The sequence below is a fragment of the Ictalurus furcatus genome, chromosome 2, assembly GCF_023375685.1.
Source record: "Ictalurus furcatus strain D&B chromosome 2, Billie_1.0, whole genome shotgun sequence".
In the NCBI taxonomy this organism is placed as follows: Eukaryota; Metazoa; Chordata; class Actinopteri; order Siluriformes; family Ictaluridae; genus Ictalurus; species Ictalurus furcatus.
Genome location: NC_071256.1, coordinates 23,005,893 through 23,032,779, shown reverse-complemented (window position 1 = coordinate 23,032,779; position 26,887 = coordinate 23,005,893). Strand labels below are relative to the sequence as shown.

General features: G+C 39.4%; 1 protein-coding gene across 2 annotated transcripts in view; it reads right to left on the bottom strand.

The window, feature by feature from the left end:
* prkcab (protein kinase C, alpha, b) overlaps positions 1 to 26,887 on the bottom strand; it is a 164,474-nt gene that overhangs the window by 99,656 nt on the left and 37,931 nt on the right. For both annotated transcript variants that reach the window (XM_053653652.1, XM_053653657.1), the window contains exon 3: positions 3,810 to 3,892. In XM_053653652.1, coding sequence (XP_053509627.1) covers positions 3,810 to 3,892 — 83 coding nt within the window. The remainder of the gene's footprint in view (positions 1 to 3,809; positions 3,893 to 26,887) is intronic.

Sequence of the window (26,887 nt, the reverse complement as noted above, 5' to 3'; positions counted from 1 at the left end):
CCCTGTGTGTGTAGAGTTTACATGTTCATCCTGTGCTTCAGAGGTTTCCTCCGGGTACTCCGGTTTCCTCCCCAGTTCAAAGACATGCGTTGTAGAGTAATTGGCATCTCTAAATTGTCCGTAGTGTATGTGTGAGTGTATGCATGATTGTGCCCTGTGATGGGATGCCACCCCACCCAGGGTGTCCCCTGCCTGATGCCCCAAGTCCCCTTAGATAGGTTCCAGGCTCCCTGCGACCCTGTGTAGGATAAATGGTACAGAATAGATGGATAGATGGATGGATGGATATTCAAATTCAAGACTTTTATTTTTTATCACTGTTACAGACAAAAAAATAGTCATGCATGTAACTCTTGAAGTCTGCAATCCAATGAAAAAAAAAATACGATTTCAAATAATTCAGTTTCAAGACCCAATCAAAATAAAGCATTTTCCGGCTGAAAGTCTACAGTTCAGGCGCTATTTTTGGATCTAATCAACTCTTTAATGTCTGAAAAATTTGACTAGCACAATTGTGGACATATAAAACAGCAATTTGTTTAGTACAAAGTAGCGTTTCACCAGATGACTCATTCACTTTTACTTGAGTAATTTTCTTGACCACTAATTTTCTTTTTAAGTAAGAGCAGTACTTCTACTTCAAGTCAGTGTGTTCTGTACTCTTTCCAACACTGCCTAGATAAAATTTTAAAATGATAAAATGTTGATGGAATAATAAAACTCTTCTCATACAAATTCATTACTCTGTGAAGTGGTTATAACACAAATAATCCATGTGTATAATTTAGACTCCAGTCTCATTACAGTAAATGTTATTGCAAAATAGGAGAGAAGAGACAGAGTGACCACGTTGAAATACGTTTCTATTCGGCATAGGAAGCTGTTTATAAATGTAAATGGCAAACATATGAGATTCTTAAAGATATAAAATTTGGTTTTCTGCATTTCAATTAGACAATATGTTGCCAGGCAAGGTTGAAAAGAATGTTAAAAACATTGGGAAATTGGAATAAAAAACACTTGATTCAGAGAAAGAGAAGTAGAAAAAAAAGGGAGAGTAGGAATGAAATCTGGAGTGGAGTCATGTGGTTTGAGTCTGGAGGTGTGAAGAGTTTCAAGGTGATGACACCATGACACTGCAGTGAATCAAACACTGCCATACTGAGCCACAAAAACATATGGCGGGGTTTAGAAAGAGTAATCACCTGCAAGGAGGGAGAGAGGGAGAGAGAGAGAGAGAGAGACTTCGTCTCAAAGAGACAAGGAGATATGAGAAAAAAAAATAGATGCAGAGAACAAGAAAACAGTGTAAAGATGACTTTCATGTGGCTCCAAGATAGCTTATGCTGATTAGTGCTGGTGCTGGTCTATAATTTTTTTTTCTAGCATCACATTCCAAGTAATAAATCCTAACCAACCACACATCAAACAATATAATTCTGCACCAACTACACACCAAACAATATAATTCTGCACCAACTACACACCAACCAACATAATTCTGCACCAACCACACACCAAACAATATAATTCTGCACCAACTACACACCAAACAATATAATTCTGCACCAACTACACACCAAACAATATAATTCTGCACCAACCACACACCAAACAACATAATTCTGCACCAACCCAACCACTAATTGATTTGATATGGCTAACCACACATCAACAATAAGGCAGTCCTTTGCAATCCATTGTAGTCGGAACTCAGAAAATCCTGATATCCGACACAGAAAAGTGCAATGGAGTGCTCATTCAACTCGGAATTCCAAGTCGGGAACTTGGGCAACATCCATCTTGCCCAAGTCATCTGATATAAACACACCGACTTCATAACATATGGCAGTGCACAGCAAATGGTAAACAGTTTCTCCTTTGCATCATGTTCTACTTGATAAAACTTTATTTGACTTGATATGTAGCTTTTGTTGTGAAAAGCTTTGCCAGGTTAGATTTGCAATGGAATTCTATCGATTTCATCTCAATTTGACTGACATGATAAGACCTTTGTGACATAATTCTTTACAAGAAAAGATACGCAAATAAGTTGACCGAGCTTATGTGGCGCTTCCTATCTACTAATCGTCTTTATGTTTCTCAAATTCAGAGACTAGCCATACAGATACGACCTTGCTCTGGGCATCCATGCTTTTCTGAGCCGAAGCTCTGGAACGCGTTTAGATCAGAATTCTGGGAAATCGACTTCCGAGTACAATGGGTTGCAGAATAACGCCTGTATGAAAGCTAACAAGCAGAGACTTAACGTGTGTGTTTGTTTGTATTCATACACGAGTAATCAACTGGCAGCTAGGAACGTGTTAACTCAGGAACCAAATGTATTTACACAAATGCAAATATGCACACATCAGCATTTCAGTGTAAACAGTGTGAAGTCAGCTTCCAGTGTTGAGGAAGGCTATAAAGCAGTCCTCACCATCATATGAAACAATTTCAATCTATAAGGCAATGACTTGATATTTGATACTATGAATGACTGTAATACCACTCTCTCGATAATGTATAATCTTTATGCTGTTTCCATTAGTTAAACATGGTCAAACAAGGTTAATAGGAAATGATTCAGCTCTGCCTAGTTTAACAGTATAGTTCAATGCACATTAAGGGTCTAACACTACACAAATTTCACAACAAACCCTGTTTCCCCAAACGTGAATATACGATCTTTTTCAGCTCTGACAGCAGGTATAATCAAGTAATGTAGTGAAATAGCAAAACCAAGTAACTTAGCCTAAGCAGTTGTTTCCAAGTTCTAGACAGTTGTCTTATGTTAAACAGTTTTGTGAATATGGGATTAATATTTTTCTGGGATTTGAACTCATAACATTCTGATCAGCACTCCAAGGTCTTATCCACTGGGGTCACTGGGTATTTTAAATATAGATACATAAATATATCAGTCATAAATAATCACAATCAACTGATTGTTACACTCTTGGGTGCATGTTTGACTTCAGGGTATGGGGTAAAGGCTAACGTGCTTCTTCCAGCATTCTTCTGACATGAATAATTTTTTATTTCTGATATTTTCACGGTAGTGCTCATTAGGGCTGGGCGATATATCGATATAATATCTATATCGTGATAAATGATTGTGTGATACACTATTCTGAGATATCGTTGGTATGATTATGTATTTTTTACATTTTTAATCATTGCAAATTAAATGGTACTGAATGGATGCCGTTGATTTGATGTAATTTAACTTAATCTTAAACTTAAACTTCTTCGTCTTTGTAGGCATGATGAAGACGATACTAAAGAAAAGTATAGTTTTTTTGGTTATTTTACTGTTTTGCAAACAGTTTGTTAGCTAAATTATATATCATGATACGCATTGTGTATTGTAGAAATGTTCTCAAGTATCGATGATATTTTCATCATATCGCCCAGCCCTAGTGGTCATGCAGTGCCATAAAGCAGTTGAACAAAGTTGGAAAACATTTCTGATATCCCTTTTCTGTATAGAAAGAAAACCAATGCCTGTGACTGCATTATCCGAACCTGATCAACAGCTGAAGAGAGGAATGTCATGCTTCCAACCCAGAGACAAGGATGAGCATTCTTTCTTGGACTCAAGAGCCACTCAAGAGCCCTCCTGAAGGGTTTATTAAGCCAAATGTCATGAGTCATTCATTTGTGTTATTTGAGCAAGTAAATCTAAGCCTCTCAGGCATTAATCAGAGGGGGAGAATACACACTAATACTGATTGCCTTGGATCATTCAGTTGATGTGCTCAATATAAAACCGTTGACAGTTGGAAGTCTCTGCAACTTTTACTTACATCTGTGTCTGGCCCCTTGTCAGCCCCTGGACAGGAGAATGAGACGAACTCATGGCACCTTTTGTGCACCACAAAACAGCACACTGGAAAAAAAAAAGAAAGAAACAAAAGCATTATATAGGAGTTTTATAATATACTGGCTCATATTGAACCTTGCACAAGAAAATTCACTCTGTAATATTAGGTGGCGATTCATCCCTCTGCGCATCATACACTTCCCTGCATTACAGAAACTGGTTGTATTTCATCTCTCGCTCATAAATAGGCCCAAACACATCCAGATGCTTCAGTAGAATGGAAAAGGAAAGATAAATTAGATTCACGGAAGTTCTGGTTCTGCAGAAGTGTAGCTAATGACAGCTCCAGAGATAGTTCTGTCATCTCATATGTTGACTGCCGCAACTGCAATACGCTTGCTTGCTCTCTTTATTTTATTTATTTATTTATTTACTTGTATAGCACTTTTAACAATGGACTCAAAGCAGCTTTACAGAAACATATAAACACAGGACACAGATTTTAAGTGTGTGAATATATCCCTATTGAGCATCACCGGTGGCGAGGTAATATGATATGAGGAAGAAACCTTCAGAGGAACCAGACTTAGAAAGGAACCCATTACATTACAGCATTTGGCAGAAGCCCTTATCCAGAGCGACTTACAATTATCTAATTTATACAACTGAGCAATTGAGGATCAAGGACCCAACAGTGGCAGCTTGGCAGTGGTGGTATTTGAACTCACAACCTTCTAATCAGAAGTCCATCATCTTAACCGCTGAGCTACCACTTCCCCATGAAGAACCCATCTTCATCTGAGTAACAACGGATAGTGTGAAAGTAAAGGGAAGTTCATTATGGTTTTTATATGAAGCCTGTTTGTGGAACTAGTCCACTGTTCACTAAAGGAGACCTGAGTGCAAAATTGTATGTGGTAATTGCAGTCCTAAGGCCATAGCAGCAACCGTAGTCCCAGCAACCACAGCGAGAATGTCCATGTGGAATTGAGGTCCAAAACCATTTCCATAATACTTCAAGCGGTACCATCCTAAGCAATCGCCAGACTGTAGCCTCCAGTTGATGAGAGCTCCATCCAGAGGTAGGGCATCTCTCTCTCTCTCTCTCTCTCTCTCTCTCTCTCTCTCTCTCACACACACACACACACACACATACACACACAGACCACATTAGACCAAAAACAGTAGATACAGTATGTAAATTCACTTTTCTAGCAATTACTAGAGCAACTGTTTAACATTGGATGTTGATGGCACTGCAAAAAAAAAAATAGAGTCATCTTAGCAAGTGAAAATATCTTGAATATAGTCAAATCCATCTAGAAATTCTTATTAAATGATTACAATAAACCAAATATAAGATCATTAAACCTATTTCTGGATATTATTACTCATTACGAATTTGTAATTTTCTTATTCTGTGGGCATGTAATTTTGCTTCTTTCTGGAAATGAATGCTTAAAATGAGAAAAATAACCTGCCAATAGAACAAAACTATTTTGAGCTTGAAATGCATACAAATGGCTTGAAATGGGTGTAATAATCATATATTTGATTGACTGTAATCTTGTAAAAAGAAATACTAGATAAATCTGACTATACTCAAGGTATCTTCACTGATTAAGATGTCGTTGTTGTTGTTTTTTTTTTTTGCAGTGTGCAAACAATTAGATCATTGTTGACTAGTTTGGCACTGCTAACAGTCTGTTTATTTACCTGATGATCTGCTTATCATCTGATGATCATCATATCATGAAATGCTTATCATTTCACTGATATGTTTCAAGGTAATCAAGTGATCAACTAGACAGCTCCAGGTTTTTGACCTTTTACAAAGCTACAGTTTAGACATACAAATATATAGGTTTTTAAAAAACAAATAAATACATAAACACTAGAGAAAGGGGCTGTCAAATTCCTTTACAAACTAAATATTAACGAGCCTTCAATTTTATCTGACATCTTTAACCCAGCTGTAGCCCAAATACCAAATGGCTTCCTATTCACCATTTACACTAACTGCATAGGGTAGATACAATACTGTTGTGCTACCTACATAGTGCGCTGAGCTTCATAGTGCACTGTTTGTCAGACTGAACCTCATAGGAATGAAATTCAGCCACATAAATGTGTTCCAATCTAATATAATTTACCACAGATACCATAAACAGCACACCCTTTTCTTATGTTAAGCAGATGGGTGATCTTGCCCAGAAATTTAAAAGACATGGGTTCAGATAAACATATGTTAAGCAACCAAAAATAGAAAATGGAAAAGCAGCACCTAGTAATTGGAGGAATAAACCCTAGTCTAGGGATGCATTTAAAAAAAAAAATTAGAATCATATTATGCCACCCTGAAACACCCTGATCTGTAATCAGGCACTTGGGGAGGGAAAAAAATTCTGTTTTATTTCAAATATAGACACTAGAAAGATTTACACGCAGACAGTAGAAATGCTTACTTTCTTTTTATGTGCAGTAATTAATAAGAAAGTGTACATGTAATCTTTACTAGTGTGTACATCTTAACTCAAACAAACAAGTGACAACATTTTCCCTAAGCACCTGGTGGCTACCGTACACACCTGTATAAACACACACTCCAGTTTCTAACAGGGTTGGCCGCACTGTCTGAAGGTTCACAGAGTATGTATATATATATGTGTGTGTGTGTGTGTGTGTGTGTGTGTGTGTAATGTTAGCGAAGTCAAACACACATCTATAGATTTTATTTCACATTAATAAACTCAAATCCTTTACCATGACAGAAAGCGGAGGGTGGCATATTTTTTTAAGCAAGAAAACCGAGTCGAGACATTACTAATGTGAAACAGGGAAGGGGGTGGGGCTTCCAGTAGGTCAGTTCATATCAAAGAGTTCAAAACACAATTGTCATCATCAGCTAGATTCACGTCATTTTCCTTTTCTGCTATTTTTATTGAGCAAAATAAGAGTGGTAACTCATAGCAGCGTACTCTGATGTAAAGTTTCTACAGTACTCTCCAGAAGTATTAGAACGGCATGGCCAATTCTTTTTTTTTTTACACTGGATACACTGAATACATTTGGTTTTAAGGTTAAAAGATGAATATGAGATGATAGAGCAGAATTTCAGCTTTCATTTCTTGATATTAATATAGCAACTGTTGTTTGAATCCACCCGTTTTTCAAGGGCTCAAAAATATTGGAACACGTGGCTGACGGGTGTTTCTTGTTGCCCTTTTGTTGTACGTCTGTGAAAACTGCATTTGTTGTTAAAAAAGGATAAACCAACATAAAGACCAGAGAACCATCTATGGGTAGAAAGCAAGCCATTTTGAAGCTGAGAAAAGAGGGAAAATCTATCAGAGCCATTGCACAATAATTGGTCACTGTCCTGAAAAAGAAAGAAACCGCTGGTGTATTAACAACCAGACATCAAACAGGTCAGCTGAGGAAAACAGCAGCAGTTGATGACAGAAACACTGTGAGAGCTGTGAACAAAAAACCCAAAAGCAACAGTCAGTGACATCACCAACAACCTTCACAGGTCAGGGGTGAAGGTATCACAATCCACCGTTCGTGCAGCAATATAGAGGCCATACCACAAGATGCAAACCACACACACACACACACACACACACACACAGAGAGAGAGAGAGAGAGAGAGAGAGAGAGAGAGAGAGCATTCAATTAACAGCATACAGTTCCACTGTAATAAGTGAGATACCCACATATCAAACAGGATGTGGGTAACTGGCCGATAAGAGCATAACTGATGCGTTTAATTGACATTAATGATCAACCTTGCATCAGCAAATATTATTTTGCCAAATATAAAGGCCTGAAATGACAGAATATGTTTCAATTGGACCTTTGAGAGCAATGCGTGAATTCAGAAATTTATATTCCTATAGGTAAATGAAGGCTTTCTCTTCCATTTGATTGAAGCGACTGAATAAAAGTGTGTATGTGATTAGAGGTGTGTGAGAGCAAGCCTCCCAGTGTGTGTTAAAATATTACAGCTTGACCTTTCCGTATGCTTTTCAGCAGCCTCTCTGAATATTGAATCACATTTAATGCAGACTGACCAATCATTACTCACAATCAATAACACATGCCAGCATGTCTGAACGAACCCTCTGTCTCCTACACATAAACTTGAACTCTGTCGCCACAGACCACACACAGAGGGCTTTGTTTTCGTTGTGAATGCACAGGAGACATTGGTATTAGATTGGAAGATTATTTTGGAAGCGAGTTCTCAAGTCTAGACTGAACAAGAGCTTGCAAATCCACCAGATCTGCTGCTAGACGTGGCTTTTCTATTCTTCTGGGAATCTGGTTAGCTTGGTCATCATTGTACATATTTTGAGCATTCAGGGTAGGACCATCCTAATGAGCACCAACTAACCAGAGATGTTTATTATTGGGCCAGTCTGACCTGAATTAAATCAACACATTGATTTCTATTAAGCTTGCCATCTTGTATATACCATAAGTCATGTTTCCATCCAATTTAAATGTAAAAGGTTTGGAAGTTTTGAAAGTTGTTGCACTCAGGGAAGTCAGTATGGCTTTTTTTTTCCAAATATAATAAATGACTTGTGCTTCAGAGCATGCAGACGAAAGGTTATCACTAACCTCATGTTATCTTACAATCAGAGCCGGATGCCTGATCTTTTGGGAAGGGTGTGAAACAGTTCTGGGAGGTAATTATTCCAAATCATTTCGATGACAGGCTTTGGCTCAGGCATTTAAGAAAAATAAACATTTGAGATGCTGTACAATGAGATCGGTATGTTGGTTAGTACGGTTATGCATTGCCATTGTACTGTATACGCCACATGAACTGAATATCCAATCACATCCGCCAGTTATCCAATGACATGATTTGTTAAGACTTTTTTTGATGTACATCGAGGAATTTATTTGGTAAATGTGATTATAACTGAGTGCATACGTCTTTTATGCGCATTTTGGAGATTTTATTCGCATCTGGTGTTTCCATCCAGCACGGATTTTGGGATATCGCATAAAAATATGTGGATGGAAACATAGCTATAGTAGTCTTAGTAGTAGTAGTAGTATAGTAGTCGTCTTTTATCTGATCTTTATATTATATAAAGAATTCAGACTGGCCAAAATCTAGATGTATTTGAAACATATTTGTGCTCAATCTTATTTTGGGTTAGCCAAACAGCTGTTATGTTGATTACGTTATACTGATGATGTAACAGCTCCTGCTAAGGAAATTCTAATGAAGTTTGTTCTCTAAAAGAAGAAAAAAATACCCCAAGGCTGTTTATTTATTTATTTATTTATTTATTTTTACATCCAAAAAAACCTAAACTCATCTAAAGTGAATACAAATGATTATGTCACAGGCAATGTCAATAACAACCAGTAGCCTTGTTACATTCCCAAACTAATCATACTTTTTATTCTCTTTCTCATTTAGTCTGTAGGTTCTATATAACAGCAAATTGAATTCATGAGAAATAACCAAACATAATGACAGAACATAATTTATTCTTCTTCATGGAACTTCAGGGTATTAGAATGTTTTGCTGTTGGTAAAAAGAAAAGCCAGAGACAGACATCCCCAGAAGCTAGCAGTGCCTGATAAATTTAATATGTGGTCTGGAACAACACACATTTACATTTGTTTCTTTAGCATTTGTTGTTGTTTTTTTTATCCAAAACAAGCATACAAGTAGAAGCTAAATTTCTGCCAACTGACCAAAACCAAGTGCATAATAACTGCAGGTGATGGCCAAAATCGTATTAGCATATAAGAGACTAGGCGAGTATACAGTGTGTGAATATAAAGTGGCCGATTTTACAGTTGGAAAAACAGGTAAGTAAAATAGCCTGGTTATTATAAGCGGAAAATTTATGTGTAAGCTGATCAGAAAATATGTGTAGGTAATGGTTACACTTAAATTGAAATAATATCCATTATTTGATACATTTCCATTATCACTTGTATTATCATTATTCACATTTGTCACATTTAGCATGCCACAGGGAATGACCTCATACAGTATATAGAGCTAAATTTATAAGAACCAAATCAAGTGACTCCAAGGTCTAGTAATGTCCACTTGCTCTCATAAAGGCTGAGCGTTCAGATGTTTCTCAAAGCCTGTGAGGGAATCTGCAGGGTGAACAAATCAGCAACTCATTCCGCCACTAACCTTTATTTGGTTACTCTGTAAGCTATATTAAACCAGTGGAGTGGAGTAAGATTATGAAGGATGTAATGTGTGCTCATTTAGGTTAACGCAGAATCCCTACCATAGAAAGGCTTAAGCACAACGCCTAAGTGTTTTTGTGGACCGTCTTAAGCCGAATAAACGTAAAAAGGCAGAATGACTGTAAAAACAACAGTGAGAGTTCTATGCGCTGACAAAAAAAAAAACAGAGAGGTGGCTTGATCTCAAACAGAAAGCTAAGCTAGCAACAGGAATGACCTGCCAATCAACAATCAATGTTTGGACGAACATGTGTGTGATTGGTGTGTGACAGTGAGATCTGTTGACAGCTAATCAAACAGCTGATTGGATATTTCTCTGTACCGTCAACTCGGGATGGTAGTTACAGCCATCGTCTCGGATAAGCAAGTTGAAAGCCATTGATTATGTAAGCCTCAACAAAAAATAAATGCAGTATAAACTTTTTTTTGTCAAGGAGTAATTCTTCTGGATGTTAACAACAGCAATAGCAGATAGAGAAATTATACAACTAATGTAGAATATTTTACAACTAAAGTAATTGCTAACTGAGATAACTTACATAGATATTCAGTCAGATATGTAATTTTTTACATGATGATAACTGCTGGTCAAAGCATTTATTCACATAAAAAAGAGCATCCCAAAAGAAGCTCAGGGCATTTTTGAAAACACGGTCTACATCTACTGGAGATACTAGAGATCCTGATCCTTTCTGCTCTCCAGACCTGCCTGATCCGTTCGGATGCCCTACCTCTGGATGGAGCTCTCGTCTACCCCCCCCTCCCCCCCGCAACCCGGACAACACCAAAGTCCTCTGAACACTTAGGGAAAACCTTGGGTTAATGCATCATCTGCAGTCATTTATTTAACAATACAAGCTGGTGGTTTAGTCAGCGATGACTTGCAATGGTTGAGCCAAATGATAAGAAGCGCCTGGCTGAGGAATGTTCCACAACAGCTGGCCATGTACTGTTACCCCAATGTACCTGGAGGACCTAAACGAAGAACGAAGTGGAGTCAGAGAAATTGAGAGATTGAGAAAAGTGAGAATTCATCTGGACCTGCTGAATTAAAGCAGACTCTTTAAAGAAGGACATGTAGAGTTAGGCATCACTAGTGTAGCAATGGTAAGAGTAGCCATACTAAAATGCTTCGTAGAATATCTTCAATCACTGGTCAGGTGGCCAAACATGAGAGACAGTCAGCCATTTTAAGAGCACTATGTCCCTTATTCTACATTTACATTTGCAGCATTTGGCAGAAGCCCATATCCAGATAAACTAGATTAAGGGCCTTGCTCAAGGGCCCAACAGAGGCAGCTTGGCAGTGTTGGTGTTTAAACTCACAATCTTCTGAGCAGTAGCCCCATGTCTTAACCACTGTGCTACCACTGTCCCTAATGCACTATAGTGCTCCCACATGGATGTGAAACCTGGATTGGAATTTGGCAGAACATAAAACCAGTGCTTTAACACTGAAGAACATAAACTCAGGTGATCAGTGTTAGAAGAAGCTGAAGGATTGTGTGTGTGTGTGTGTGTGTGTGTGTGTGTGTGTGTGTGTGTGTAAGAGGGAGAGGGAGTGCAGATGTACTGCTTAATCCTTTCTCTTCTTCTGTCATCAACTCAAACTGTGAATAAACCTGTCAGTGGATAGACACCCTGATCCACCCTCTCTCTCTCTCTCTCTCTCTCTCTGTCTCTCTCTCTGTCCCTCTCTCTCTCTCTCTCTCTCTGTCCCTCTCTCCCTCTCTCTCTCCCTTACTCTATTCGTCTTGTGTACTGTTCCAAATGTTTAAGACTGAAGCTCACATTTCAACATGATTCACAGGTGTTACTGTAAGACAGTGACCCACTTGGCCTCTGGTGTGTTTGAGTGTTTGATAAGTCGCTGAAGTGTGAACAGAAGCAATAAATAAATAAATAAAATGAAGCCAGAAAAAAAAGTCACACTCCAGTAGATGTCAGTTATCTGGTCTTTCCTAGGCACCCATGCCCTAGCATATGTAACATCATGCATAGTATTAACTGCATTGAACTTTTGTTCCATGGCTAGTTCTGATTATTTAGATTATTTCTATTGCTATTTTGGTCAGATTTTCTCAGTACGTATGTAAAAATGAAGAAGAAAAAAAGAAGTGCTGTCATGTACCCATATGGAAATGATGACATAGTATAGCATATTACCATATGAACATTTAGTATAACAATGTGAACGGCCTTACTTGCTACATGTTACATTTGGGTACAATGATAATGCTTCAAAGAGCTTGCCAGACTGCTGCCAATTAATATAATAAGTAGGAAAAATGTAAATAATATCAAACCCCAAAAATGTAACATATGACAATCAATCCAGGATTTTGCAATCGCAAACATTAACGCAAAATCAAGCAGATTTGGGCCAAGACGCATCATATGACATCATCACAACCTGCATTCAGCCAAAGCCCTCTACGATTCACGTGTGTCGAACATGAGTACAGCTAAAAGGTCCCATTTACCAACAAACATCACTGCGAACGACTGAGCAAACCAATTTCGTGCAATTGCAAATTTCGCCAATTCAAATAGTTTTCCGCAAAAAAAGCACAAGAAAAGTTAGCAAGTTGCATCAAAAATTTTGCAAAAAGCCACAGCAAAAATCAAGCATTTTTGGCAATCACTAAATATCTGAGCGAAATCCTGTACGGACTGCATATAAAATTCATGCTGTATTTCGTCATATGACGCAAAATTCTTTTAGAAGTGGGGTGGAGAAAAGAAAAAAAAAATCAATCACTGAAATTAGGAAAGTGATAGGAGAGTGATGGTTATTGAAAATGAATGAATGAATGATCTCAAAGCCACTGGATATGAAGTATTTCATTTATCTTATATGTTCATGGGATAGGTTCTGGATCCACCACTGCCCTGAACAGGAACAGCTGTACTATCTGTATTACAATTACGGATTTGCCTGTGATTACTACTTTTGTCTATATTTTCATCACGGCACTGGATTTGGACCCGGTTTTTCCAAACAGTCCACAGAAAGCAAGTGTGGAGATACTTTTGCTCACAGTCACACACAAACACACATGAATGTGCATGAGCCACGCATATCCATTTTGTGTCATTTATGGTCGAGTGGTCTTTTCAGCTACTAAATTGAATGATGAAGACCAAGGCAGCCAGCCGTTCTCCGCTAATGACATGTTTACCACCATGAAGGCTTCTCATTAATGATGGATTTAGTGCTCAGAGCCTATAATGTGCTGGCTCGAATAACACATGGCAGGTCGGGGTGTGCCAGAGCTGTTAGGATTAATTACCGTGGGCTTTGTTTCCGATGCTAGAGCACAACTCACAAAGATAGTCGATAAAGAGCAGCTTACAGGGCGCTAAGCAAGAGTCTAACAAGTATTTACACCCCGGCCTTTCCCTCACATGCGCTCAGAGCCTTTGAAGCAGTGATTAGCCATGGCTAATCTAGCATGACTGGAAACCTTTAGCCTCAGTTTGAACACAACTGCCTCAGTGCACAAAAACAGTGGGCCACACACGCACACGCACACACACACACACAACTGACAAATGCCAACAGTGGTGGATGATGTAATTTGCATTAAGGCATATTAATTAAATGATAATTAGAGCGAGAGAGACACACAGAGAGAAAGAAACAATAGGAAAGAAAGAGCGAGAGCGAGAGAGAGAGATCCTCTGTCAGTAGTGACAGGCTTGAGAAAAATATCTCTGATGCACAAGCAATAAAGCTTGGGTTACTCTCTACCAGAAACAATTCCAAACACACACACCGACATGCAGATGTACATATGAGCACGTGGGCAAACACACACACACACCACTGGCCGTATCAGAGCACTATGTTGATTGATGATCCTGCCTTTTTATTCTGACAGGCAGAAAACAATAAGTCCTTCTGTGTCAAATTCTCGTCAAACTTTCATGGGACTCTCGGAGGATCCCGCTTTAGCTCACGACAAAGAGAGAGAAAAACTGAACCAGGGTGTAGCTTACTGGCCACGCTGTCACTTTATCCCTCTTTCTACTCCCGCTGCCATGGAGATAGACTGGCATGTTACAGGCCCAAAGCAAGTGCACCTCTGCAATTAGAGCTGGCCCTATAGATAGTCTGCCTCTAAAGTGATAAACAATTCAGTGTGAGAAGACAGGCTTTGCTTTGACCTTGTTGCAGAATGTTCCACAGGCCAAAAAGTAAGAGTAGATGCAAGAAGACAAGTAAGTCAGATAGGACAGTCGATCACACAGGGGAGATACACACATCCAGTGTTTATGGTGTTTAAATGCAGGGTGTCCCAAAAGTCTCTATACGTAGAGGGACTATGTTTGCATGCAGCACGTCGGCAGTGCCTTCGTCAGTGGATGTTCGTTCACGTCTACTTCTCGGTTGGTCCGCTACACTTCCATTCTTTTTGAGTTTGTAAATAAGTTTGGCAATAGTGTCGAGTGATGTGCTCGCCATGTTTCCTGTTAAAGTCCATCACAACCTTGCGACAGCTTCCTGATCCAGACACGAGAATGATTCTGTTCATCTTTTGTCAAAGGCATTCTTAAGGGCTATCTGAAATATATATATATATATATATATATATATATATATATATATATATATATATATATATATACATACATACATACACTCAGCAAAAAAAGAAACGTCCCTTCTTCAGGAGACTGTTTTTTAAAGATAAGTTTGTAAAATCCAAATAAGCTTTACAGATATTTATTAGAAAGGGTTTAAACAATGTTTTTCATGCTTGTTCACTGAACCATAAACAATGATTGCACATGCACCTGTGGAACAGTCCTTAAGACACGAACAGTTTACAGGTGGTAGGCAATTAAGGCCACAGTTATAATACCTTAGGACACTAAAGAGACTTTTCTACTGACTCTGAAAAACACCAGAAGAAAGATGTCTAGGGTTCCTGCTCACCTGTGTGAACATGCCATAGGCCTACTGCAGGGAGACATGAGAGCTGCAGATGTGGCCAGAGCAACAAACTGCAATGTCTGTAATGTAAGACGGTGCTACAGGGAGACAGCTGATCATCCTTGCAGTGGAAAATTACATGTCACTATGTGACCCCCCAGACATGATTGAGAACTTGCAAATGCCTTTGTGGAAGAGTGGAGGAACATCTCACAGCAAGAACTCACAAATCTGGTGCAGTCCATGAGGATGAGATGCACTGTAGTGCTTAAAGCAGCTGAGGACACCAGATACTGACTGTTACTGTTGATATCACTTTGTTCAGGGACTCATTATTCCATTTCTCTTCATCAAATGTCTGTGAAACTTGTTCAGTTTATGTTTCAATCGTTTTTATGTTAATACAAATATTTACACATGTTAAGAAATTTGCTGGAAATAAAAGCAGCTGAATATGAGAGGCCATTTCTTTTTTTTCCCTAGTATATATAACATATAATATATAAGTATGAAATATTTTGGAAGACATTTTGCATTTTGTGTTAATTTCCCCTATGTATGGAGACTTTTGAGACACTATAGTATCTTGAGAGCACAAGGATTAATGGCCTGAGCGGCATTATTGACGAGCGCAGACATTAACAGACAAAGGTATTTGTGTTGGGCAAGTTTCATTTCCACTCGCTAGGGATTCATTAGGGGTTAAGAGGGACCGGTCCAGAGTCCAGAGTCCCTCTGGTCTCTGTTGATCAGTCCCACATCTTCTGGAAACCCAGAACATCTCATTCATCGAAGAATTTCCAAGATGGCAGAGTGTAACCTTTTTTTTTTAAACCTCATTTTCTCCAAGTTTGCTCATTTGCAAATTCCCACCCACTAGCCAGCGCTCCATCCAACAGATCTGGCAAATCACGGCAAAGCAAACAAACATCCGAGCTCCAAAACACAGACTAACCAAATCGCCAGAGATAGGAACGATGAGCTGATGAGGATTGCTGCTACATAAGTGCAACGGTGAGTCGCAACACTCTACATTTACTCTATTTCATTTATTTTAGCGGTTGGTCTGAAGACCATGTTAAATTTTTGCCACTGTTGTCAGTTTCAGAGTGTTTTTCTTCTTTCTCATTGTATATTTTTGTTCATCTCTTCAAAAATGATGTTCAATAATTTGTTTTGGCACAAATTTAATTCCATATCACTCTCTGGGTGCGCGGGACATCATTACTCTCTCCCATATCAATCAGAGCAAGACTGATTGACTATGAACTAATCTTTGAGGTTTGAGAGGTCATGTATGACATACGTGAAAGGGTGGATAGCGCTTTCCTCCAAGTGTTAAGCTTTGCTGTGACAGAACATGAGGAGCAGTCTGAAAGCATGCAATGACTTCACATGTCTCAGAACAAGCACACGCTAGCCTTCACCCTCCCTGGTTGGCAGTTGTTGTGTCGCAGGGGCGAGCTGGCTAGTGGGTGGGATTAGCAAATGGCCAAACTGGGAGAAAATGGGGTAAAATTCCAAAAAGTTTGTTTTCCCATTAGACTATGCTGAGTGGTCAGTTTAGTTTTTAATGGCTACTTTTACTTGAACCATTTTTTAAAAGTACGAGTGGTTTTACTTGTAGCGAGTTTTTTTTGTATACTCTAAGTCAACTCTGCAGAACATGCTGATCAGCACAAAGGTTGTATGTGAGTGAGTGATGCAGTTTTGTGCAGGTCTTTTATCCTTTCTTCTAGGAACATGTGTTGTCCCGCTGTCCCTTAACACATTAAGCGAAACTGACACCTGACTGCCTCCTTCCCTCCATCTCTCTCTCTCTCTCTCTCTGAGCGTGGGTTTGCCTCCCCCAAGTCAGCATCTTAATGTCACCAGGACATCTACGCCTGTCACCCTCTCTCTCTTTCTTTCTTTTCCTCTCAGCGACCCTGCAAGCGAACAGCAGTTAAGTTTGCTGAACACAACCTTTTGATAGATAGAGAGCGCCAATCTTTTTTGTAGAGTGGGTGTAAGGCAGTCAGAGTTTCTCAAATTTTATACTGCCGGGGGCAAGTTTAAGTGTAAAATAAATAAATAAATAAATAAATTCAGGGCGCACGGTGGCTTAGTGGTTAGCACGTTTGCCTCACACCTCTAGGGTCGGGGGTTCGATTCCCACCGTGGCCGTGTGTGTGGAGTTTGCATGTTCTCCCTGTGCTGGGGGTTCCTCCGGGTACTCCGGTTTCCTCCCCCAGTCCAAAGACATGCATGGTAGGCTGATTGGTGTGTCTAAAGTGTCTGTAGTGTATGAACGGGTGTGTGAGTGTGTATGTGATTGATTGTGATGGATTGGCACCCCGTCCAGGGTGTACCTTGCCTTGTGCCCGCTGCTCCCTGGAATAGGCTCCAGGTTCCCCGTGACCCTGAAAAGAATAAGCGGTATAGAGGATGGATGGATGGATAAAAAAGTCACAGACCCCTTATGATCACTGCAATGAGAAAATGTATGAATTTCATCCAAGATTAGTTTTATTAAAATTGTACTTCAAGTCACTATTTAAGCTTGTTTTGGGTAAATAAGCTTCAGGCTACGTGCACATGAATACGGATAGATCTGAAAACTGCATTCTCCTTTTTAAAACGCTCTCCGTCTACACTGGCGTTCGCAAACGTTTTCCAAAAATTGCCCGTCCACACGGAAACATCTGTAAACGTAGACATCCCTATACTGCGCATAAGAAGCTCTGGCCTGCGTCCTTTACGTGAGGCATCTATTCTATTCATACACCCTGGATGGGACAGCAGTCCACCGCTGGCCATCATGCTCACATTTATGCACATATAGGGCCAATCAGGAGCAGCCAGTTGACCTAATAGCATGTCCACACGGACACAGGGAAAACATGCAACTCCATGCATAACCACTCCATACAGGCAAACAACCAAACTCAGGATTAAATCCAGGATTGTGGAACTGACAAGTGTTATGGTAATGTTCTTGTCAGAAGGGCATCTATTACATGAAGTGAGCATCCTAGCATGGCATCCTAGCATAGCAAAAGCTTTGACATGAGTGTGGCTCTACCAGCTCTAATACTATGGTAAGAATTTTCCGGAAAGGTCCTAAACATAGGTGCCTTAAACAGAGAGCCCCTTTTCCTGTGTACCTCTTGGCTGCAAGGATAATGATCGTGTGCTAGCGCGGGAGTGGGATGACACTTCAGAAAGTAATCTGACGGCAAACGATAGTGCTGTCTCTTGTTCCTAATTTAGAGGACACCGAATGAGTCACACTTCAACAGAAGAAAATTGCTAGCCATTACAGCAGTCAGGTCCAGGCTCTGTTTGGGGTATAGTGAGAGTGACGGAAGCGCTCTATAGAGGGATTACCATAAGGAGTGACACACACATAGACACACACACACACACACACACACACGTATTCATCAAAAAAAAAACAAAAAAACACTTATTTTGGAGCCTGCAGTCAGAGCCGAAAGTCTTATTACTATGGTCCATTTCTTCTCCTTGAGAATCTTCTTACCATTATTTGTAGTATGATTCTATTTAAAGTACACGCAGGTTAGTTTCACTAAATGACTAGGCCAATGGCAAAAATATAAATAAATAAGAAGTGCTGGTAGTAAATACTGTTCCCCTGACAAGTTCTTTACTTAAAGAGACCAAGATTATAGTATTAACTATGATATATAAAAAAAAAAAAAAACTATGGGTGGTGCAGTGGTGCAGTGGGTAGCATTGCTGCCTCACAGTTCCAGTGTCTCTGAATCGATTCTGAACGTGGATTAATGTCTGTGTGGAGTTACACATTTTCCCCGTGTCCATTTGAGTATCCTCCGGCTTCTCCAGTTTCTTCCATTCAGGCCTATTAAGCCAAGTAAAATGGCATATAGCTTCAAACAGTTGAACACACACAGCAGGTTAAATCTTTCTGAAACTAGTCAAGATTTCTCCAAAGAATGGAGCAAAAATCAGTCCCTGCAGTATTTTGCGATAGCACAAGTTAATGCAAAATCAAGGAAACACCACAATATTCGGAGGAGCTTGCAAATATCCAAAATTACCGAAGATTTTCTGCAGATTCGGGCCAAGACATGTCATGTGATGTCATCACAACAAGTGAATCAGCTCTTCGATTCACCTGAGTCGAACATGAGTATAACTAAAAAGTCTCATTTATCAGCAAACATCGCAAATTGCATGCAAATTTTGAAAGACAAAAAAAAACAAAACCACACAGCAAAAGCAAGCACTTTTGGTAGTACAACAATAATAGTTTTTATATTGTTTTTTTTTATTTATTTGAGGAAAACAATACAGGATTAAACTGTCTAAGGGGAAATGATATGGACAGTTACATGATTCAAGGCTTATTCAAGGCTTAAGGCACTCATCTCTACTACTCAGTTGGTAAAATAGCTTCACTCGAGAGTTGGCGCTCCTACTAATCACATGCTGTGGAGGTGGGTTCAGAGAGTGACATTTCTAAATTTGTTGTTCGCCCCTCATTGAAGTTCTTTCCAAGGTTTCAGAAGCCAGTTCAGAAGGAAAAACAAATCAGGGTCTCTGCCACCTGTCAATCAGGCCAGGTGCAATCTAATTGGTCCAAGCAGATAACGGCTCTTGAACCCTTTTGATGTGTTTCAGCATGCCACTGAACATGACAGTTGGGTCTGATGCAGTGAGACAACTAATGAGGTCTGAGTGGAATCCTCAGCAATTAACCAAACCATCTACCATGCCTGGACATCTCATTAGTGCAAACGCACTACAATCTGACTGATCCTGACCTGAGCCGCTGTGTGAATACAGATTTTGGTAGGGCAGGACATTAATAACGGCAAAGTCTCAAAGAAAATTTGAGAGTTGAGAGGATGTCACAATTCACTTATGCTATAGATTACCATCTAGTGAAATTTTAGAGTAACTCTTTAACGAGCAGTTGAGAGTCGACAACAAACAGTCATCCAGTATACAGTGTAGCAGCTTGTTTTCCTTTGTTCAATTGTGTACAATATAGCGGGTGTGCTCCCAGCACCATTAACCAGGAACGCTATCCTGGTATCAGCAAAATTTCCAGCCCAACTAATACAAACCATACAAAAGACCTGAAATCCATCCATCCATTTTCTATACTGCTTATCCTACACAGGGTCATGGGGAAGCCTGGAGCCTGTCCCAGGGAACTCAGGGCACAAGGCAGGGGACATCCATGGGGGAGGAAACCGGAGTACACAGAGGAAACCCCATGGGAGAACAAGGCATACAAGGCAGAGGCGGGCTTCAAAACCACAACCCCAGAAGTGCAAGGCAAACGTGGTAACCACTAAGCCACCGTGTCCCAACCTGAAACTAGCTGAAACATTGGAAAAGGGCGCTTTTGCATGGGAAACAAAGTCACCGTGGTGCACACGCATTTCTGATATATAGAAGTATGCCTTATCCACTCTATAATCTCCCACTATTTGCAATATATCTTACAACAGAATTGGTTCTGTACATCAGAGACGCACGGTTTGGACTTAAAACCTTCCATTGTTTGTTTGTTTATTAGATTTAATTCCAATTCTTTGCCATAAAACAAGCTCTTGACAGACAGAGAGTATTATTTAAACTATCCCAATTTGGCAACCCTGTTGTCACCTGTCCTGTCCTACACAGAGTAGCTGAAGAAGGGATCAACAATGAGAAGGTCTGTTGTAGTACACTGCTGAAGTCTCAGAATATGATTACAGGATTTATGATACTGACTAAAACAAAACCACAAAGAACTACCCGTGGTTGTTAAGCCCAGCTCTGGGGGTTGTGTTTTCACAGCTGATACAACTCCATACATGATTACCAAGTCCCTCTTGAGCTGAGTAATTTGTGCTAGAGCAATGCCACTGAGAATCAGTGAAAAGTTCCAAGTGATAAAATCCGCAAGAGCAGGTTCTAGCTGTGGCCCTGACTTCAGTTCTACTCTCTTCTGTATTTTCCTTATATCACCATATGGCTATACCTGATTGTAAGATGAAATCATATTTTCTTTCTACCATATCCCTGGTCATTTCGGGAAAACAGTGAGTTGAGACAAGCAGGCTAATTTGGCGAGTTCTCATCTCTACTCTGTCTGCTGTTGTGTGGGCGGCATTCAGATGCATGGCAATTATATCCTCTTATATCGCTGGGTGTATGAACCCACCTCTGAATATCTACAACAGCTAAGATTTTATTCCTAAAGTTTGTCTTGCTGAGCATCACCCCATTACACACTTGCACATCCAGAAAACACACAGAGTAACAAATATAATTCCACTGATCCTATAGTCATGTCACACTACCTACAGTGGGGGAAAAAAGTATTGAACGCATCAACATTTAAAAAAATATAAATATATTTCCAATGAGGCTATTCACATGAATTTTTTTCCAGACTTTGGTATTAACTCAAGAAATCCAGACATATAAAGAAATCTAAACATTAAAGTCCATAAATTAAGTTATGTGTAATAAAGTGGAATGACACAGGAAAAAAATATTGAACACGCTAACTGAAATTTATTTAATACTTAGTGGAGAAGCCTTTGTTTGTAATGACAGCTTCAAGATGCTTCCTGTAAGAAGAAATTAATGGGCCACAGTATTCAGGTGTGATTTTGGCCCATTCTTCTAAATATATTGTATTTAAATCTTGTTCAGTTGGATTCAAGTCAGGTGATTGACTGGGCCATTCTGACACTTTGATTTTTGTTTGTCCTTTGCTGTATGCTTTAGATCTTTGTTCTGCTGGAAGGTCCTGGTGGATGGCAGCAGATTCTTCTCAAGGATCTCCCGGTAAAGGGCTCCATCTTGCAAAGTCTAGCGGGGTGAGCATGCATAGAGGCCATGGCGATGCAGTGCATTGCCTATTGTTTCCTCTGTGATGAGGGCACCTTCTGCCTCCAAATGTTTCTGGAGCTCTTTCCGAGTGGTCCTTGGCTCTTGGGCTACTCTTCTGACTATTCTGCTGACTCCCTGGTGAGAAGTCTTGCGAGGAGCTCCTGTGCATGGCCGGTTGATGACGGAGTGATGTTGCTTGCACTTGCGGATAATGGCCCCAATGATGTTTACTGGAAGATTCAGAAGTTTTGAAATATGTCTGTATCCGATTCCATCCACATGTTTCGCAACAATACGGTTGCGAAGGTCTTGGGGGAGCTCTTTGGTTTTACCCATCATGAGATGTTTCTTGTGCGACGCCTTTTTATAAACCAGCAATTTACTAACCCAGCTGATATTTATTTGCACAGATAGGAGGTATAATTACTTTCTGCCTACTTATGGATTTCAGCCGGTTCCTTGCTTTACCTTGCCTTGGAGAACTGCCTTTTCTTAGCGTGTTCAATATTTTTTTCCTGTGTCATTCCACTTTATTACACATAACTTTATTTATGGACTTTAATGTTGTGAATTCTTTATATTTCCAGATTTCTTGAGTTAATACTGATGTTTGGTGAAAATTTCATGTGAATAACCTCATTGGAAATATACTGACTGAAAAAAATGACGTGTTCAATACTTATTTCCCCCACTGTACATATCAAAGCCAAAGAAATGTCTTTCTTTTATCTACATGTGGTCTCTTTTTTTCCCCAGACAGTCCTGCTGTAAAGCATTACTGTTCTCTCAGTAAACTCTATTTCCCGATGACCCACAACTCAGCTATTCAGATAACACCTATAATGAGAATCTTTGATATACAATAGCCATCTCGTTTTAAAGAACACTCAAGCAGTCCCCCATGAATGAGCTGAGAATACATTTGAATTATATATGAATTTAAGATGGACTATTATGACTGCATCTTATTACAATGAACACAACCACACATCTCATGTCTTTTATACAAGCACAGATTTGTAATTATGATTTACATAATGAACATTCTGACCACTCCGAGGGAAATCTGATATTTAAATATTGTGATGAGCCTCAAGTTATTTGTTGTTGAGAATTAACACACTGGGCTGCTGCTCTTGTGTGTGTGTGTGTGTGTGTTTGTCTGTGTGTGTGTGTGTGTGTGTGTGTGTGTGTGCGTGTGTGTACTTTTATTCAGCTTTAGGTACTTAAACAGCTGGCAGAAGATGAGTCTGCACGCTGCCTAAAACCATGGCTACACACTCCACTTAATGTTAATCCTAAAGCCACACAAGAAATAACTTAGGAATGTACATATTGCCCTTTTCTCTTTTGAATATCAGAAGACATTTTATTAAAGGACAGTGCAAATTCTCAGCGGTTTATTAAAACCAAGCATGCACCCACATCTTTGATTGATGAGAACATTCTGATTGGTGGACTTGTATTTGTCGCTGCATTTGCCACTCAGCCACGCCGCTGTCTCTGAAAGGTCAAACGGCAGCCAAAAATGTCAGAGGGAGGAAGCTGAACTGAAGGACGTCTTGGCCGACTTTCAGTCTAGTGAGGCACGCTGTCACAACACTGCAGCAATGTGACTGTAGAGAAAAGGCCACAAGGAGGACTGTGAGGAAGACAAGCAGGTAGAGCTGCATTATGCTCTAAAGAAAAAATACATGGCACGGGTCTTCTGGAACAAATACAGTGGTGCTTGAAAGTTTCTGAATATAGAATTGTCTATTTTTCTGCGTAAATATGACCAAACCATCATCAGATTTTCACACAAGTCCTAAAAGTAGACAAAGAGAACCCAATTAAACAAATGAACCTCTAGGATTAGCAGTTAATTTGCAGGTGAAATTAGAGTCTGTTTTTTCAATGAATCAGATGGCAATCGGGTTTGAGTGAGGACCCGGATTTATTTACAAAACAGGGATCTATCTGATCTGATCTAGTCTGAACTTCACAAAACATGACTGTGGAAGTGTATCATGGCATGAACAAAGGAGATGTTGATGCTCATCAGGTTGGAAAAGGTTACAAAACAATCTTTTTGGTTTGAATGAGACGTGATATGTTTGGAAAAAAAAGAACACTGCGTTCCAGCATAAGAACCTAATCTCATATGTGAAACATGGTGGTGGTAGTATCATGGTTTGGGCCTGTTTTGCAGCAGCTGGGCCAAGACAGCTTGTCATCATTGATGGAAAATTAAATTCTGAATTATACCAGCAAATTCTAAAGGAAAATCTGAAGAGAATCTGGGTCATGCAGCAACACAATGACCCTAAGCACACAGGTCATTCTAAAAGAATAAAGAATAATAAAGTTATTTTGGAATGGCCAAGTCAATGTCCTGAACTTAATCCAATAGAAATGTTGTGGAAGAACCTGAAGCAAGAAGTTCATGTGAGGAAACAAACCAACATCCCAGAGTTGAAGCTGTTCTGTACTGAGGAACGAGTTAAAATTCCTCCAAGCCGATGTGCAGGACTGATCAACAGTTACTGGAAATGTTTAGTTTAGTAGCTACACAGGGGGGTCTCACCAGATACTGAAAGCAAAGGTTCACATAATTTTGCCAATCACAGATTTATATGTAATATTGAATCATTTTCCTCAATAAATAAATGACCAGGTATAATATTTTTGTCTCATTTGTATAATTACATTGAGGACTTTTAAGTCATATTTATGCATAAGTTAAGAACATTCTAAAGGGTTCAGAAACTTTTAAGCACTCCTGTACATTCAACTTAGCTTCACAATAAATGTACGGTTAAGGGCCAATGTTTGAATTCTCATCTGATTTATTTTAAAGAAAAAAAGGAAACGTTATTTTATAACTTCTTGACAAAACAATAGTGTAGCAGGTGGTTTAGCATGAGTCTGTACTAGGAGGGACGTGTTTTGGGACATGCTACAGGGGTAATGTCTAACTTGGCACACCTGAGCCCCGTTGTCCTATGTATATTTGTTTGAGCCATCTCTTTCTCTGGTCAGTGAGTTTTGTGTGTGTGTGTGTATGTGTGTGTGTGTGTGCGTGTGTGTGTGTGGGTGTGAGCAGAGCAAAGCCAAAATCGTTATTTGTTTTGCAAAAATTTTACGTTATTCTATAACTACCATGCCAGCGTCACAAGCAGAAATTAAGAACACTCACTGATTTTACAAACAGAATTCCGAAATTTTAAAGATGAAATATTCTTCAACATGACAACAATGGGAAGGTAAACAGATAGAAAACCAACAGAAAGTATTTTCCGTGTTTCCGGCAGCGTTATAGCTGAGATGTCCTAAAAACTGCTCAGAACACATGCATCATTGAAAGCAGGCAGTTAGGAAGACATATAAGGGTGCACATACAAGTGTTGGGTTTTTTGTCACAACTAATATCTTAACATGCAATATTCTTTATTATTTTGAGATAGAAACAGGACTCTGTAAAAGCTAACACACTACAGTAATCTCTTTGTCTTCTTCATTTTGTCTTAAAGGTACGCAAACATGCAAACATGAACCCGTCTGCAGATTGGGGTATAATGCCGTGACACTATCTGTATCTGTATCTGTTTAGTGCTCCAAATATAACTCCTACCACTATATGCCCCCAAAACACCGGAAAACACTACAAATGACGGCACTGTCAGCATGATTTGTGAATTTTGGTTCTGACAATTCCTCAACCTCAGCTACATCACAATTAGTTTCAACAAGCAGATGTTCCTGCTTTGTGATATTTTCTAATGAATTTAGTTGGTTCTACTTGCCAAAATGTACACTATAGTAGCCTAATTTGAACCACTGCAACCCTGACTAGGCAGTTACTAAGGATGATCTAAATGCATCCTGTCAGCACCACACATTCATGTTATCTGTTCACTCACTCATGCCCAATAGAAAGTAAAAACCTCCCACTTATACAACTATTTTTCTTGTGTCCAGCAGGATCCCAGTATTTCGACACAAACCTCTAGTTTCATCCAGGTACCCTGAACCTTTCTTGCGTGTTTCTACACCACCTATTCATATCTGCATTTGTATCTGTTTACAACATGTAATCTGAATAATATTCAGTTACACACCCTACTGCAGACCTAGAGGCAGTGACAGCAAATAAACATTTGCTATTTATCAAAACTCTCAACTTACTATTTATTGAAACTATCTCCATGCCATGTGAAGCTTCTTAGGTAAACCACTTGTATCTCAAATGGTTAAAAAAAAAAACAACAACAAACAAACAAAGTGATTGTGACATTGAAACTGCCATTAAAATGCCTCACCTTTCCTATCTCAAACACACCCTGAAAGTTGAACCTATATCTTCCCCCACTCTTCTTTATGCCCACTGTAAGGCAAATATGCTTACACCTGACCCACTTACAGACTAATGCACCAACACCAGGTTCCCAAACCACTCCATGACCCACAGTCATCGTTTATCTTCTTAACGCTATCAAAGAACTGCACTGCAGAGCAGAAGCTTGTGCGACTTTTTTACAGGAAACAGCAAGACATTGCCCGACTTCAGATTTGACAGCCCTCAAAAAAAGCCATCTAGCTTTGCCGGTGTGTCTTTTAGGATCTCAATGCATCCACTCTGTAGCCAGTTGCTTAACTTTAACCTCAGATGCACAGGAAGTAAGAGGCTCCAACACACACACACACACACACACACACACACACACGTATATAATGTGGTTGTAAGCATTCAGCCGAGGAACCAGCTTGATGGAGCCTTTTACCACTTACAGACATTCTTTCACATATCTATCTATCTATCTATCTATCTATCTATCTCTCTCTCTCTATATATATATATAGAGAGAGAGAGAGAAAGAGAGAGAGAGAGAGAGAGAGAGATAGATAGATAGATAGATAGATAGATAGATAGATATGTGAAAGAATGTCTGGCTCTGTGAAATGGATCCCCAGTTATCCAGGTTGATGGGACGTCCATGAAATATTCAGAGGGTAATTATGTTTATGAAATTTTTAAAAA